This window comes from Sorex araneus, chromosome 2, assembly GCF_027595985.1.
Source record: "Sorex araneus isolate mSorAra2 chromosome 2, mSorAra2.pri, whole genome shotgun sequence".
Classification (NCBI taxonomy): domain Eukaryota; kingdom Metazoa; phylum Chordata; class Mammalia; order Eulipotyphla; family Soricidae; genus Sorex; species Sorex araneus.
In genome coordinates, this window is record NC_073303.1 from 361,638,357 (window position 1) to 361,654,890 (window position 16,534).

At 38.6% G+C, this 16,534-nt stretch overlaps 1 protein-coding gene across 1 annotated transcript in view; it reads left to right on the forward strand.

Annotated features, from left to right (window-relative positions):
• DCC (DCC netrin 1 receptor) overlaps window positions 1–16,534 on the forward strand; it is a 1,194,095-nt gene that overhangs the window by 1,137,516 nt on the left and 40,045 nt on the right. The window contains exon 26 of the mRNA XM_055127868.1: window positions 14,039–14,194. Coding sequence (XP_054983843.1) covers window positions 14,039–14,194 — 156 coding nt within the window. The remainder of the gene's footprint in view (window positions 1–14,038; window positions 14,195–16,534) is intronic.

The window sequence follows — 16,534 nt, forward strand, 5'->3', positions numbered from 1 at the left end:
TTTTCTCTTTCCTTATACATGTGTATGGCTGTACTACTTGCATTTTTGTGTTGTTTCCCATCTTTTAACATATCGCTTTGGAGGGTAGGGATCTGGCCAATTTTGATTAGTTTTCTATCTTTACTATCTAGAACTCAATCTTGGACGTGGTAGACACTCTTTGGAAGCAGTTTAGTCAAATTAGTGTATTAATCAGTTTCTACTATATTATAAATCATGTCTCCTGGAAACTCCAATTTTACTCAAGTCCCAATTTTACTCTAGCGAGCGAAGAAAGTTACGTGGAATTTGTAATGAAAGACAACTATTCAACTCTTAGAGGATATACTAATATGCATTTTTGTTTGACTGATAAGAGAACTGAGACTTGCAGAGACAGCACTTACCTTGCCTTCGCATAACCAGGAAGTCACAGGAGTCAAGTTTGGACTCCGAAGGCCTGGCTTCAAAGGTGGGCCTCTGAATCATTATGTTCCCAGCTCACTATTGGGCAAGGCAGTAATTCTTTCTCTTTCATTTCTTTTACTACATGGGCAGCCATTGTTCACGTTGCTGCTGTATACTTTACTGCCTCTTCCCCTACTTAGCCAGTTTTCTCTGCTAACTCTACCCTGTCTCTGCCAATCCTCCACGGCTTTGTTCTCAAACACCGTTGCACCTCGGAATCTCTGTGAGCCTTTCTGTGCCACATGGAACTTTCTCTCCCAACCAGTTCCTCCTGTATTTTATTGATTTCCCTTCCACAGTATCTTTTTTTTTTTTTTTTTTTTTTTTGCTTTTTGGGTCACACCTGGCGATGCACAAGGGTCACTCCTGGCTCTGCACTCAGGAATTACCCCTGGCGGTGCTCAGGGGACCATATGGGATGCTGGGAATCGAACCCGGGTCGGCCGCGTGCAAGGCAAACGCCCTACCCGCTGTGCTATCACTCCAGCCCCCCCCACAGTATCTTTTGAAGCCCTAACTACTTCACATCCCTGTGAGACATATTTTTTATTCTCTTCTTTATGACCTCACATATAAACTGTCAAATGGCTTCCTAATTAGTCCTGTTCTCTCTAGAATCTTCTAGCTACTTATGTATCCTGCTTGCCAAATTTTATTGTATAACCTGTTAAACATGGTTTTACACTCTGAAATTTCACCAATGGGTCCCAAATACCTGTTAAGATAAACCATACAGATTCTTTCAGATATTACATCGAGTTTACCTACTTACGTTTACAAATTAAGTTTACATATTAGTTTCATGTTGCTATGTGCCATGATGTATATTATCATGATGCTATGTGTATACACCCATGTATATACATATGTACATATACAGATACTGTTATTAGTCCACAGATATGCTTTGCCCTATATTTTTCCTTCTAAACCCATTTTTTCTTTTAGAATGATCTACCTCATTAATTTCTATGCATCTTTCAAAGAGCAGATATTGACACTCATAAATTCTTTATTTTCTGATTATCTTATGCAAAAATTAAGGCTTCCTTTCTTATGTTTGAACAACATTTCTTTTTGCCAGATTGTGACATTAATTACTTATAGTCTTTATCACAGATGCTGAGGTATTCAAATACAAATTTCCTTCCTCTCAGGGCTTGTGAATTACATGATAGAAGTGGGGTACATCTAATTCCACTCCTTATTTGTATATTGTTTAACATTTTTCACACAGTAAGTCACATGTATAAAGATGTTTATAGTTCCATTTCAGAAGGCTTTTTCTTAGATGATTTCAGCCTTTCTTAACATTTCTTATCATGTTTTAAAAATATTAATTAGTAGACATAGAATATCTGTAGTATATTTTTCTTTGTTCTTAAAACCCACGGGTAAACGTTTTTAATTTCATTAGAGTGCAAAATATGTTCCTATATTCTCTGCTTCAGTGCTCTTTGCTGTAAATTGGTGTCCAAGGATGGCTGATCAAATGATTATTTTAAATGTTTTTCTTGCAGAAATTGAAATTAATCGCAGGGAATCAGAAGCATCAGATATAACTTTCCTGACATTTTAAAGGATAGATAAGAGTCGTATATTGGGTTTCAGACATTCGCATCCTAAGAAGACAGTTTGGATTCTAAAACTAACAACTAGGATAAGAGGCTTGAGAGATGGAGCCCATGAACTGGTGATAGAATTCTCCAGTTCATCAGAAACCTCAGTGGACTTATGGTTGTTCTAGGACTGAAATTGTCCTTGGGTCAGACTAAATGAAATAAAAAAATACAAAGTCACAGTCTCCCTCCCTTCCTTTGGGATAACTCTCAAGGACAATTTCAGTCCTAGAACAACCATAAGCAACTTCTTTAGCTGGCAGTGATTCCTAGGAAGATGTATATTTACTTTTCCTCAAGGGTTTTATTATTCAGTATAACAAAAAAATTTCTTGACTTTGAAAAAAATTCCCTTTCCCTTATTTCAATAAATGAACCATCTTCTTTATGTAAGTACATTATTTCTCACTTTTTTTTCATTTTTAAATTGAGATTCTATATTTTACAATTCTATTGATGGTTCACCATGCATTTAATTCCAACACCATACCTAGTACCTGTGTAACCCCTCCATCTCCCAAGGACCCCAATATCCTTCTCTCCCAAGCCCACCCTAACTCAGTGGAGACACTGTGATTTACAATACTGTTCATGCTCAGGTTTCAGGCAAGGGTTAAATACCACACGCTTCATCAGAGTGTCTGCCTTGGAGGCTTCGTGCTATTTTTAACTTATGTCTTCTACTGAAAAGTCCTGGAGAGACAGGGAAATAGGTAAGAAGGATATAGAGGGAAGCTGATGTAAGATCACTTTAGTTACAAAATCCTAATAATGGACTGGAGCTTGTTGGTCAGAATTCCCCTGAATTTCATAGTCTCTTCATTCCTTAAAAACATTGAAGGAAAAATGTAATGTAAAATTGACCTATGAAAAATATAATGGGAAATTGATCTCTGAAGAAAAAAAAATCTCAAAAAGGGATGCCTTAAGAGCCTAGTGAGAGCTGGAGCAATAGTACAGTGGGGAGGGCATTTTGCCTTGCACGAGGCAGACCCTGGTTCCATCCCTGGCATCCATAGGGTCCCCAAGCACTGCCAGGAGTGATTCCTGAGTGCAGGGCCAAGAGGAATCTCTGAGCATTGCTATGTGTGGCCCCCAAAGTCCTCTGCATCTCCCAAAAAGAGCCTAGTGAACACAGAAGCAAGGAAAACTTGGATTACTTGGGGACTTTTTGTGGCTGCAGATTTTCGGGCTTTTGTGACCATTGACTGTGGGTGTTGATTCTTTTTATAAGGGGGGGCAAGCAGTGCTCAGGGAGTTCAGGGGGCATTTCATTGATATTAGGCCCAGCTTTGTGGGCCTGATAGTTCAGTACTCAGGCTCTGTGATGCTGGGGGCCAGAAGAGCCACACCCAGCATGGCTCAGAAGCTGGAAGGGGTGGGAGGTGTGGAATGTGGCACGTCCCTCCAATGGCTCCTGGGCCTTCCAACTCTTTCCCGTTTTATTTTACTTTTATTTTTCAGGGTAGGTGGTTGGGGCACACTCAGTAGTGTTCAAAGACTACTCTTGGCTCTGCTTAGGGTCCATCCTGGTGGTGCTTAGGAGACAAGACACGGTGCCAGGCATTGAAGTGGGCTGACCATATGCAGCACAGTGAGTCTCATCTAACCCACATGTCCATTACCTTGTTCTGTCACTTGACTGGAGAACTCAGTGAGTTCGAGAAGCTATTGAGAAGAATTTTAAGGTTGGAGCTCTATTAGCTGGAGGCCTTATCCCTCCTGTCTTGTACATGCTGTCTTGTACATGCACTGTGGGCTGCTGGGAAAGGAAGCCTGGCATGAAAGAAGATAACCTCAGCCTTCCATACATTTGTTTATTTTTGGTTTGGGGCCATACCAGGGATCACTCCTGGCTCTGCACTCAGTGATCACTCCTAGTGGGTTCAGGAAGCCATAGAGAGTGCAGGGATCAAACCGGGTCAGCCACATGCAAGGCAAATGCCCTACCTGCTGTACTATCCTCACTCTGATACCTTTGATTCTAAGCCTGACTTCTTGTGGGCTTCTAACAGACCTACCTACTATGAGAAGAGTAATGAGTTTTCAAAGAGGGGTCCTGGTGCAACAGGCTTCTGAATCTGCTCACTTATTCTATCACCTAGGTGTCCTGGGGATGCGCTGATCTGACCAAAATGCTTTCTTAAGGTGATAATTGCAAGCAACTATTCTAATAGCATAAAATGTCAACATAGCACTGTAGCAGCACTGTCGTCTCATTGTTCATTGATTTGCTCGAGCAGGCACCAGTAATGTCTCCATTGTGAGACTTGTTACTGTTTTGGGCATATCAAATACACCATGGGGAGGTTGTCAGGCTCTGCCATGAGGGTTGGATACCCTCAGTAGCTTGCTGGGCTCTCCGAGAGGGATGAAAGAATCGAAACCCGGGCCAGCCATGTGCAAGGCAAATGCCCTACTCTATGTGCTTCAGATTGTATAAATAAAATATCAACATAAATCATTCAAACAGAATAAAGAGGGGAAGGTTTGCCTTCGTTTAAATTTGCATTGGAAATGGTAGACCTGTTATAATGCCAGATAAGAGCTGGGTTATAACATGATTAGGATCAGTTTTTATTCTTTGAGTCTTGAATGACATACTTCCTCCTTCCCCATGCTGTGGATTTCTACAGGAGGTAGCACCGTTTTTTTGTTTTTATTTTTTAAAATTTACCCCAGTTGTTCTCATAGTGCTGTGTCAGTTGTTTCACAAAAGAGGGTTTAAAAGAGCTTAAAAAGAGCTGTCATGGCTAAGAAGTTGAAAGCACAGAGGTTGTTTCTTAGTAGTTCTATAAATACATGACTTTCTAAATAAAATTAATTGATTAGTCATTCATCTGTTGGATTAACAAAGTCAGCAGGTCAGGAGGATTGTGCAGACAGAGCCAAATTGCAGCTTTTTAGCTCAAAAATGTGCCTAGAAGAGAATAGAAAGGCATGTTAGGGAGGATTTTATAAAACCTTAAGTCTTGCTTAGCAGAGATATAAAAACATCAAAAAAAGGATCTGATCAAGAGTTGGTGAAAATATTTTGGACAGCACATGCAAAAGGAAGCTTTTAGACAATGTGAAGAATAAGAAAACAAAGTATTTGCATTATTTTTCAAGATTGATGCCATCTTTTTATGTTTGTTTGTTTGATTTGAGGGAGGGCACACGGGCAGTGCTGAGGACATTCCCCTAGCTCTGTGCTGAGGAACCACTCCTAGCTGAGCTCAGGGGACCATAGTGATGCCCCGGATTAGACTCATGTAAGGTCAGTGTCTAAGCCAGCATACTCTCTCCAGCCCTGCCATCTGCTTCTAAATTTCTAACATCTAAGAGATTTTTCAAACTGATTTTTATTTTAAATACTATGAACCTTTGGTACAGCTAATAACAAGGTTTTGCACCTGCCACATTCGAACCAGACACTTCCCACAAAGCCTACCCCCTTCTTTCCCCTTTACTCCCAACATCAAGAGCTCAGCTCTGTTTACCAGTTCTCAGGTTGTGTTGGACTTCGGCCATTTGTTACCAGATTTCTATGTTTCTCTCTATCCCACATATAAGAGAGATCTTATGTATCTTTCCCTTTCCTTCATTCAGCACGATACTCTATGGATTCACCCACATAGCAGCAAATTGCATCACTTCCTCTTTTCTTTTACCCTAGTTATATTCCTTTGTGTATACACATCATAGTTTCTTTATTTGGTCGTCTATTCTTAGACACGTGGGTTGAAATTTTTACGAGAAAACACAGTTTTATCCGAACCCGCATTGCATCTAAGTTGAGCTCATTTTTGAGAAGTAGGCACTGGAGTCGGGCTGGAGCGATAGCAGATCGGTTAGGGCATTTGCCTTGCACACAGCGCATCTGGGTTTGATTCTTTCACCCCTCTTGGAGAGCCCGGCTAGCTACTGAGAGTATCTCGCCCGCACGGCAGAGCCTGGCAAGCTCCCCGTGGTATATTCAATATGCCAAAACCAGTAACAACAAATCTCATATGGAGATGTTACTGGTGTCTGCTTGAACAAATTGACAAGCAACGGGATGACAGTGACAGTGATAGGCATTGGAGTAACTTGCAAAAAATTATAGCAGGTATGCCCGCAGTGTCTTGGGGATCGCTGAGGACCCAGGATGACACCTTTAGTTCATCAGATCAGGGTTCATGCTTCCTAAGACCTTTATCTCTGATCCTCATGGTGTCCAGGTGTCTTCCCATTTGTCACACCCAGTTTGGGTTTGTGGACACTACAGTCAGCTCTTCTTTGGGTTCGTGGACACTATAGTCAGCTCTTATTTGAGGCCTCAGTTGATAGGATCAGATAGAAAGAAGTGAGGGGAGGCTATAGAAGACATGGGTGGGAAGGTGGGGTTGGGCGGGAAGGTGGGGTACTCAAGGTACACTCCACTTGTTGAGGACCCCACCCCCATCACCCACACCATAGGTCATCTTACAAAGTGTATACACACTATAGAAAAAAGGGACAGGCAAGACTTGAACAAGCAAAGTGTCTTTCCTTCCCTAGCTCAAAATTGACAGAATCTGAAGTCAAATTCTTTAATAACCATGATTTCATTTCTTTCCATTCTCAGGAGAAGAGCTTTCCAACTTCAGAAATCCTACAGTACATTACCTATCGTTTTGCAACTACTTTGTTGTCTCAATGCTTTACATTCATTTTTGTTTATCTTTCTGAGTGAGGGGCTCCCAGGTAGTGCTGAGAGTTTGCAGGGCCACCAGCAACAGTTCTTGGTCAACTGGGTCAGGTGGTTCTATACTAGGACCCAGAAATGTTCTATTTGTCCACTTTTTCTCCCTAACAAATTCTACATTTGTCAAATATGTTTGAAAACATCTTCAGACTTTATAAAAATTGTAACATCAAAGAGTCCTCATGTTAGGGGCTGGAGCAATAGCACAGCGGGTAGGGCATTTGCCTTGCACACAGCCAACCTGGGTTCGATTTCCATCATATCCTATGGTCCCTTGAGCACCCCAACGAGTAATCCATGAGTGCATAGCCAGGAATAACCCCTGTGCATTACTGGGAGTCACCCAAAAAAGCAAAAAGAAAAAGAGTCCTCATGTTAGACATCTTTAAGAACATAGTAAAACTTTTCAAATACCAATATGCCCTGTTTAGGGAGCTAAGAATTTAGTGAGGGCATTCCTACATAAAAAATCTTTGTGTATCAATATGAGATATAAATTCAATTGTCAGCAAGATGTGTCAAAATAGATTTCTTGTCATATTTGGCCACAGTATGGAGATTTATTGAAGATGCTTTGTAATATCACTGTTCGTGCTGTTTTACATAAATATAGGCACAAAATGAATGCTTTGAATTGTGGTGTCTGTGCTGCTGTTCTCAAAACTGACGCATAACATAAAATGACCAAAAGGCACTTTAATACATATGGTGATGTCCAAATTACTTTAAAATGACTAGTTTTCTAACAACTATGACAAGTCAGTGTAGACTCACTCACCCTTTTAGAAATGAGCCATGCATCAAAACACTTCAAAACCAAAGTTTTGACTGTTGAGTATTCTGTTTCATGTTAGAAAATAAAACAATGAAAACACTTTTTTTTGGTGAAGCAAGGTAGTTTTTATTGAAATTGAATTAGAAAGATGTGAAGAGAGAAAGAGAGATAAGTACATGTTTGAAAGAGAACACAGGCCGCTCCAGAGTGGAAATATGTAAGCAAAGAAACAAACGAGCAGGTGAAAACAGTGAGAAATTTTAAGAATGGAAATATGCAGCAGAGTAAATAATATCACATGAGGCTGACACCCAAGGACAGTAGCTACAAGGGGAGAAGGCAGATGGAATAGAGAAGGGATCACTAAGAAAATGATGGCTGGAGGAATCAGTCGGGATGGGAGATGCATGCCGAAAGTAGATAATGGACCAAACATGATGACCTCTCAGTGTCTGTGTTGCAAGCCATAATGCCCAAAGTAGAGAGAGAGTATGGGGAATATTGTCTGCCATGGAGGCAGGGGGAGGGTGGGAAAGGGGGATATACCCGGGATATTGGTGGTGGGGAATGTGCACTGGTGAAGGGATGGGTGTTTGATCATTGTGAGATTGTAACCCAAACATGAAAGCTTGTAACTATCTCACGGTGATTCAATAAATTTTTTTTTAAATTTTAAAAATATGCAGCAGATTTAATATTTTAAAGAATCTTTTTTTTTTCATTAGCCTTTTGTTTCTGGGTCAGCAGCCAGAAGTGCAAAACTTGTAAAAAGAAAATATCTTTTTTTCACTAATGAAAGACTTGGAACTAGAATATAAATTTAATCTCAGGTTCTCTCAGTTACCTAACTTACAGACTTGGTGATTTACTGAATTATTTTATGTAACTCTATTAAATTTTATTCAGCTAAAAGGACATAGTTGAAAACTTCTTTTTCTATTTGTGTTGTAAATTATTGGGAATATTCAAAAAATAATATTAGTAAATAAAAATGTGCTAGTTTTGGACTAGGTACTTTATCTCTAAATAAGGTACATTATCATTGTCATATTTATTCAAGAGGAAAAATTATCAATATAGGGAAGGCTTTGCATTCTGGTATTCTTAGTGATTATTTGTTGATTTTGTTTGATAAATATATGAGTAAATAATATGAGTTTTTGTTTGATAAATAATATGAGTAAAGTTACTCATTGCACTGCCTCTGAGACAGAACCTCCAATTATTGGGGAAAACGAGTAAGGAGAGGCTGCTAAAATCTCAGGGGTGGGATGAATGGAGACATTACTGGTGCCCGCTCGAGGAAATCAATGAACAACGTGATGACAGTGATACAGTGATACAACTGTTTCAAAAAAAAAATAATACCATAGTGATTTGATAGTCACCACCATCCATTCCAAAATATGAGAAAGCTCATTTCTTAGTACCTAAAATTCACTTTCTTCACATCATAATATACAAATGTCATCTCTCTTTTTGGAAGTGGGGGGTTATCATTTTTGATCATTTGTTTTCTTTTTCAAAATAATATTTTGAGAAACTAAAAATTTGGTTTATATTACACACTTATATGTTATCACAAGTCTTTTGACTTAATCCTTTTGGACTGAGTTAACTTTATACTTAGTATTTCCATACAACTGTGTATAAAAAGTAATATTTTATTTGGATCACATGTCACTTAGTTATATAAAATGAGGTCTATTTTGTGCCATATTAGATATACACATGGTGAAGAGTACTGTTGTCAGCTTAATTATTAGGCGATAAATTTCCACTATATTAGTTTCTTTGAAACTAATCTAAATACTAAGAAAAATTGATTTCATATATGTGTGGGTGAGCGCTGTAAAAATGAGAGTTGATAGCAATTATTCATTGGTTTGAACTCCTTCCAAGTTGCATTCCAAAATCATACTGTGAACTCTCATCTAAAGTTAATTTTAATAATTTTCAACTAAAATCTCAATAATAGGCTCCTTCAATTACCCTGGAAGGAAAATTAGAAACTTGCTATTCAAAAGTATATGTTGCTCATTCAAGTTATTTACTCTCGCGCTATAGGAGGTTCATCTATCAAAAGATTTACCAATACTTAGAAAGTCATTGTAAAATTCATCTACATTTTTTTCACTGAAAAGTATATTGCTTTTGTTCTACAAATATATTCAGATAGAATCAAATCTATGAAAATTTCAGTTTTTAAAAATTCATTTCTCTCTCTTTGTTTTTGCAATTACCAGGATGACACACAGTAGGTTGCAGTGTTGTCACACTTGCGTTGTGGTACTCACACGCAATTGTGGTACACCAGAGATTGCTTGCTTTGTGGTGGCATCAGGGATCACCAGTGCAGTGTTTTAGGATGTGGGGCAAGGCTAAGGATCAAAATAGAGCCCTTGTGCTTACATGCAGTTGTAGAACCCATCCCTGAGCCCTGAAACAATTAATTTGAAAGAAAAGTTTTTATACTCTTAAGCTTGAGTATACACATAAATATATATACACTGTCACCGTCATCCCGTTGCTCATCAATTTGTTCGAGCGGGCACCAGTAACGTCTCTCATTGTGAGACATTGTTACTGTTTTTGGCATATCCAATATGCGCGGGTAGCTTGCCAGGCTCTGCCGTGTGGGCTCCATACTCTCAGTAGCTTGCTGGGCACTTCGAGAGGGGTGGAGGAATCAAACATGGGTTGGCCACATGAAAGGTGAAAGCCCAACCACTGTGCTATCGCTCAAGTCCAAACATATATACATATGTAATATAAATTATATATTTTTATTCACGTCATAGGATACCCCATCATTTAATCTGCTTACAAGAGTTAGTTTCCATTGCCAATTCAATGAAAATTTTGTATCTGAAAAAGTTTGACTTCATTTTTCAATTCCTAATAAACATGGTAATATGCACTATAAATACAAGTGTATTATAAATACATTCTAGAGTGCAGTTTTTAAAGCTGTTTTGCTAGCAGTAGTCCTTTAAATTTAATTAGAAATGTTGCATACTGAATATAATTAATTTGCATTTTTAAGTTTGAAAGTATTTTTTAATTTTAATTTTTCTAATTTATAATCACACGTAATATGTATTTGATTATAAAACTATCCACATAAAAGAAATATAATTTTAAAAAGTTTTCCTTTGGTAACTGCATGCCTCTACATGTTGAACTGTAGCAATTGACATTAGAGTTTAATTAAATCAGTCATGTCTCTAACAAAAATTACTGTATCACTGTCATCTTGTTGCTCATTGATATGGTTGAGCAGGCACCAGTAACATCTCTATTCATCCCTGTTGCATTCAGGGTCGGGGAATGAGGCCTATTATTGTTGCTGTTTTTGGCATATTGAATACACCATGGGTAGCTTGCCAGGCTTCTGCCTTTCTCTCTTCTGGCAGCTTTGTTTTATAGTCTCTGGATCTTGGCCATTGGTGAGTTTACATGGTGCCAGGGGCAATTTGTGAGTGTGACTGCCAAGCTACTGGAAAACTGGAGATCTGGGTGGAGGAGGCCCAGTTCTGATTCTAGCAGGCTTGGAGATCTCAGCCACAGGTGCTGCATACCTGGGTTCCTCTGTCGGTTCCTTCATGCGTGAGGCTCATCCGAGTGTATGGAGAGTAGCCTTGAGCATGGCTGCGGCAGGGTTCTGGAGGTTTTTGGCTGCCAGGGTTCTGCTTGGGGGTGGAGGAGGGAAACAACTCACCCCCTTCGGAGAAGGCCCCAGTGAAGACAGACTAGTATGGGAGCAAGAGATTCTGCACCCTAACAAAAATAGCTACACTAATTCCACAAGCAAAACTATCCTCTTAAATTTATCATTTTTAAGTTAAATTTTGTTTTCCAATAAGAGATAGAGGGCCAGAGAGACAGTTTGGGTGTAAGTCTCTTGCCTTGCACTTGGGTGACCCAGGTTCAATCCCCGGCATCCCATATATTCACCTGAGGACTGTCAGGAGTGATTCCTGAGTGCATTCAGGAGTAACCCCAAAACATCGCCAGACAACCCTGAAACCAAAAAAAAGTGGGGGGAAGAGAAGGGAATGTTAAATATTATATAGCAGGAGATAACATGAAGATTATAACTTTTATAACATAGTGTTACATGAACACATATATATAATAATTATTAATATGTCCTCATTAAGTAGGCTTTAAATAATGGAACTGAAGAAATCTCATGGTATAGAGAATATTGTGTGGCATATTTATCTGTATGTTTTACCTAATATAACTGAAGATTATTTGTTGTTTTAAGTGGAAAATGAAAATTTTCCATTTAAATTAATATGTCGATAAACCACTAAGCCACAGTGTTTGAAGGCATTTTCTGTTGATTTAAATATAAATCCTAGGTATGGTTATCAAAAATATACTTTTATTTCAATTCTCCAAGACAGTTTCAAAATTATTTTACAGAAAATTCATTTCTTTAACCCATTCCACTCAATATATGTGGGTTTTGCACAACACAACATTTACTTTTAACTTTTTTTTCTCAAACTTAAAAAAAAAATTTTAAGTTACTGTGGGACTGGGGTGAAAGTGCAGTGGGTAGGGGATTTGCCTTGCATGCAGCTGACCTGGGTTCGTTTCCCGGCATCCCGTATGGTGCCCCGAGCAACACCGGATGTGATTTGTGAGTGTAGAGCCAGGAGGAACCCAGTGCATCATTAGATGTGACCCAAAACAGCAATTAAAAAAAAGTTATTGATAGCTGAGTTTTAGGCATATAATATTTCAACACCAATCCCACTACCAGTTTCAACTTCCCTCTAGCAGTGTTCCCATACTCAATCCACCCTCTCCCATTCCTCCCCTGCCCACCCCCACCCCACCCCTGCCTCCCACAGGTACATTACAAAGTGTGGTGATTGCAGCTTAGATCTCATGTTTTCAGTGTTGTTGAGTCCGCTTTGGATGTATAACTATACCACTCTCCCACACCATCAGTATAACCAAAGCCTCTTCCCTTTCTCATCTTCTTCCTTCCCACCTTGATTTCTTTCTTTCTCCCTCCTTCTCCTCCCTAAATTCTGGGGTCCCGTGTGATTGAGGCAACCACCCTTGACTACATTACACTTCTTTATCCAGTTATTCTGTATGCCTCAGATAAGTGACATCATCCTGTTTGTCTTTCTTCTTTTGGCTTATTTCACTCAATGTGCTATCTTCCAATTCCAACCAGGTTGCAGCAAATTGTATGATTTTATCATTCCATGCAGCTGCCTATTGTATATATGCCATATCTTCATAATCCATCTGTCATTGAACACTTAGGTGGATTCCATATCGTAGCTGTTGTACTGAGTGCCACAATGAATAATGGTGTGCATATGTCCCCTTGAAACAGTGTTTTCATGTCCTGGGGTTGATGCCCAAAAATGGAATTGATGGATCATATGGCAGTTCAATTCTAAGCTTACCGAGTACTCATCATACTGTTTTCCACAGGAATTGAGCCAGATAACAATTTCACCAGTAGTAGATGACAGTTTATTTTTCACTACATCCCTGCCAGTGTGGACTGTTCCTACTATTTTTTGATATGGGCCATTGTCACTGGTGTGACATGGTGTCTCATTGTCATCTTGATTTGGATTTTCCTAATGATAACTGATGCTGAGCACTTTTTCATGTGCTTTGAGGCCATCTTTCCATCTTCCTCTGAGAAATGTCTAATCATTTCCTCTTTCCATTTTTTTGATAGTGGAATCAAAATCCACTTGTTTGAACTTTTTTGTTGTTAATCTTTGTGAGCACTTTATATATCTTGGATGTCAACCCTTATCTGAAGTATTGGATGCAAATGTTCCCTCCTATTTAGTTACCTATCTTTTAGTTTTAGCCACTGTTTTTTTTTTTTTTTTTTGCTTTGCAGAAATTCTTTAATTTGGTGTAGTCCCTTTTTTTTTTTTTTTTTTTTGGTTTTTGGGTCACACCTGGCGATGCACAAGGGTTACTCCTGGCTCATGCACTCAGGAATTACTCCTGGCGGTGCTCGCAGGACCATATGGGATGCTGGGATTTGAACCCAGGTCGGCCGCGTGCAAGGCAAATGCCCTACCCGCTGTGCTATTGCTCCAGTCCCTTATTTTTTTTTATTTTGTTGCCTTTGCCAGTGGCATATGATCATTGAACACACATTTGACGACTCAACATTTCTAATGCCTTCAAGACAAGATCAAAACAAATTACAGGAAGTTGTAGGTGGCTCTATTAAGGCTTGGTCCATTATTTCTTTGAAACCATACAAGGTCTTAAACCCCTAGTTCAAATCTCCAAAGTCAGATTCTCGGTCAAATAGCTGTCATTTCTAAACAAAGGAACACTGTGGACACGATGTGGAGGGTCTGTCTGATGCTGTGAAGCATGTTTGTGGATTTGAAAATATGAAAATAAGTTCAATTCCCTTTACCTCGTTAAGTAGAGACATAGGATAAAAATATTAACAACAGCATCTTTATTTTGCAGCTGTGGTGAGTGCCATTCCTGTTCCGACCCTGGAAAGTGCCCAGTACCCAGGAATCCTTCCATCTCCCACATGTGGCTACCCCCACCCGCAGTTCACCCTTCGGCCAGTGCCATTCCCGACACTGTCAGTGGACCGAAGTTTCGGAGCAGCAAAAAGTCAGTGTCATGCATTTTCCTTTCTTTTCACTAAGAACAAATGATTGTCTTGCTAAATGTGTAACATGTTGATATCCTCATCACAAGGAAAGATTGATTTACCTATGATCTGGGCACCAGAATATTCTGTTCAGCACATGCCTCCCTTTACATCCAACTCACATATGTTGCTGGAAGAAGGGTTATCAAAGTTTCATTTAGTTTCATTTCTTTAAAAATTAAATATAATTGGCCTATAACAGGCCTATAACTATTTTTCTTAGCAGTTGTACCAATTATGATTCCCACCAAGGTGTATGGTATTTCCTTTCTTTTACCTCCTGGTTAGCACTCCCTTTCTCTTATCTTTTTGATAGTATTCATCCTAAAAGTTTGAGGTAATATCTCATTTTTGAATATTTTTGAATAGATTTTTCCTGGCATTTAGTAAAATCAGTTGCTTTCAGTGGAATTTTTTTTCATATCTATTGGTCATTTATAGTTTTTCTTTGTAAAATGTATGTATTCAGTTCTTTTACCCAGTTTTTAATATTTTTGACGATGAGTTGTGCATGTTCATAATATATGTTGGATATTACAGCTATGTCGTTTGCAAATATCTGTTCCCATTCCACAGTTGAATTTTAATTATATTAATTTCCTTTACTCTGCAGGATAGTAGCAATTTTGATTTGTTGTAGTTTAATTTTCTTTTCTCTTTTTTGGGGGTGTGTTTATTTTCATGGACAAATTTTAAAAAATCTAAAATGTTGCAAAGACATATGTCAAGAAGATAATCCACTGTTTTCTTCTAGGACTTTTATAACTACACATCTCATGTTCAAGTTTTAACACATTTTGATTTTATTTTGTGTATGGTGGAAAATAGAGATTCAGTTCTGTTCTTTTTTTTTAAATTGAATCACTGTGAGTTTTGTTACAAAGCTTTCATGATTGGAGTTTTGTCACACAGTGATCCAACACCCATCCCTGCACCAGTGTACATTTCCTACCACCAGTGTCCCTTCTTTCTATCACCAGTATCCCTCCCTCCACCCCTACCCACCTCACTCAATCCCCTGACTTTATGGCAGGCACTTTCCTTTTAACTCTATCTCTACTTTTGGGCATTATGGTTTGCAATACAGACACTGAGAAGCTGTTATGTTTGGTCCTTTGTCTACTTTCAGCACACATCTTCCTCCCGAGCGATCCCTCCAAAAATCGTTGACTTAGTGATCCCTTCTTTTTTCCAACTGCCTTCTCCCCAAGCACACGAGGCAGGCTTCCTATCACGGAGCAATCCTCCTAGTTCTTGTCTCTACTATCCTTGGGTGTTAGTCTCATACTATACTATTTTATATTGCACAAATGAGTGCTGTAGTTATTTCTTACTTAGTCATTTCTTTTAGCATGATCCTTTCCATGTCCATCCACTTATAAGCAAATTTCATGACTTCATCTTTTCTAACAGCTGCATAGTATTCCACTGTGTAGATGCATCATAGTTTGTTTAACCAGTCATCTGTTACTGGGCACTTGGGTGTTTTTCAGATTCTGGATACTGTGAACAGAGCAGTCAGTTTCATTCTTGTTCATGTAGCATTTTAGCTTTGCCAACACCATTTGAGAATATCTCCCAGTCCCACTATATATATGAGACTCTTTTATTATAAATTAATTGACTGTACACTCCGGTTCTTTCAAGTTTCTTTTGACTATTCCATTTTTTAAAAATGGGGGAAAAAGAATCTAATGCTTTTCCATTCAAATTTTGTGCTTCTTATCCCAATTTTATTTTAAAAATACCATTTACTTGATTAAGAATGATCTGTTAATCCCTAGCTGCTAAGGGATTTTATAGTTTTTCAATAATGAATTGACAATTCATTTATATTGAGTTTTTTGTGTCTATTAAGATTATTTTCCCACATCTATAGATATTTTTATTACAATATTTTCCTATGAATGAGAAACCTAATTATTATCTATAATATTTTCTAACGCAAAACCAATATTTCCTTTTAAGAATGCACTTTTTTACTTTTATTTGGGGTGGAGTTGGGGGTGTGGGTGGTGCACACCTAGCTATGTTCAGGGCTAACTCCTGGCTTTACATTGAAAACCACTCCTGTTAACTTGGAGACCATATGAGATGCCAGGAATTGAATATGGGTGGGTCACATGCAAGGCAAGTACCCTACCCACTGTACTATCTCCTCATCCCCCACACTTTTATAGTTTTATAGGTCTATTCAGAATTTCCCTTACAATTTTCTTAATTCTTCTCTGCTTATTCTTCCTATGTTATCTGTAGAATGTATCTATTTCAAGTAGATTTCAAAATGTATCAGAATTGAA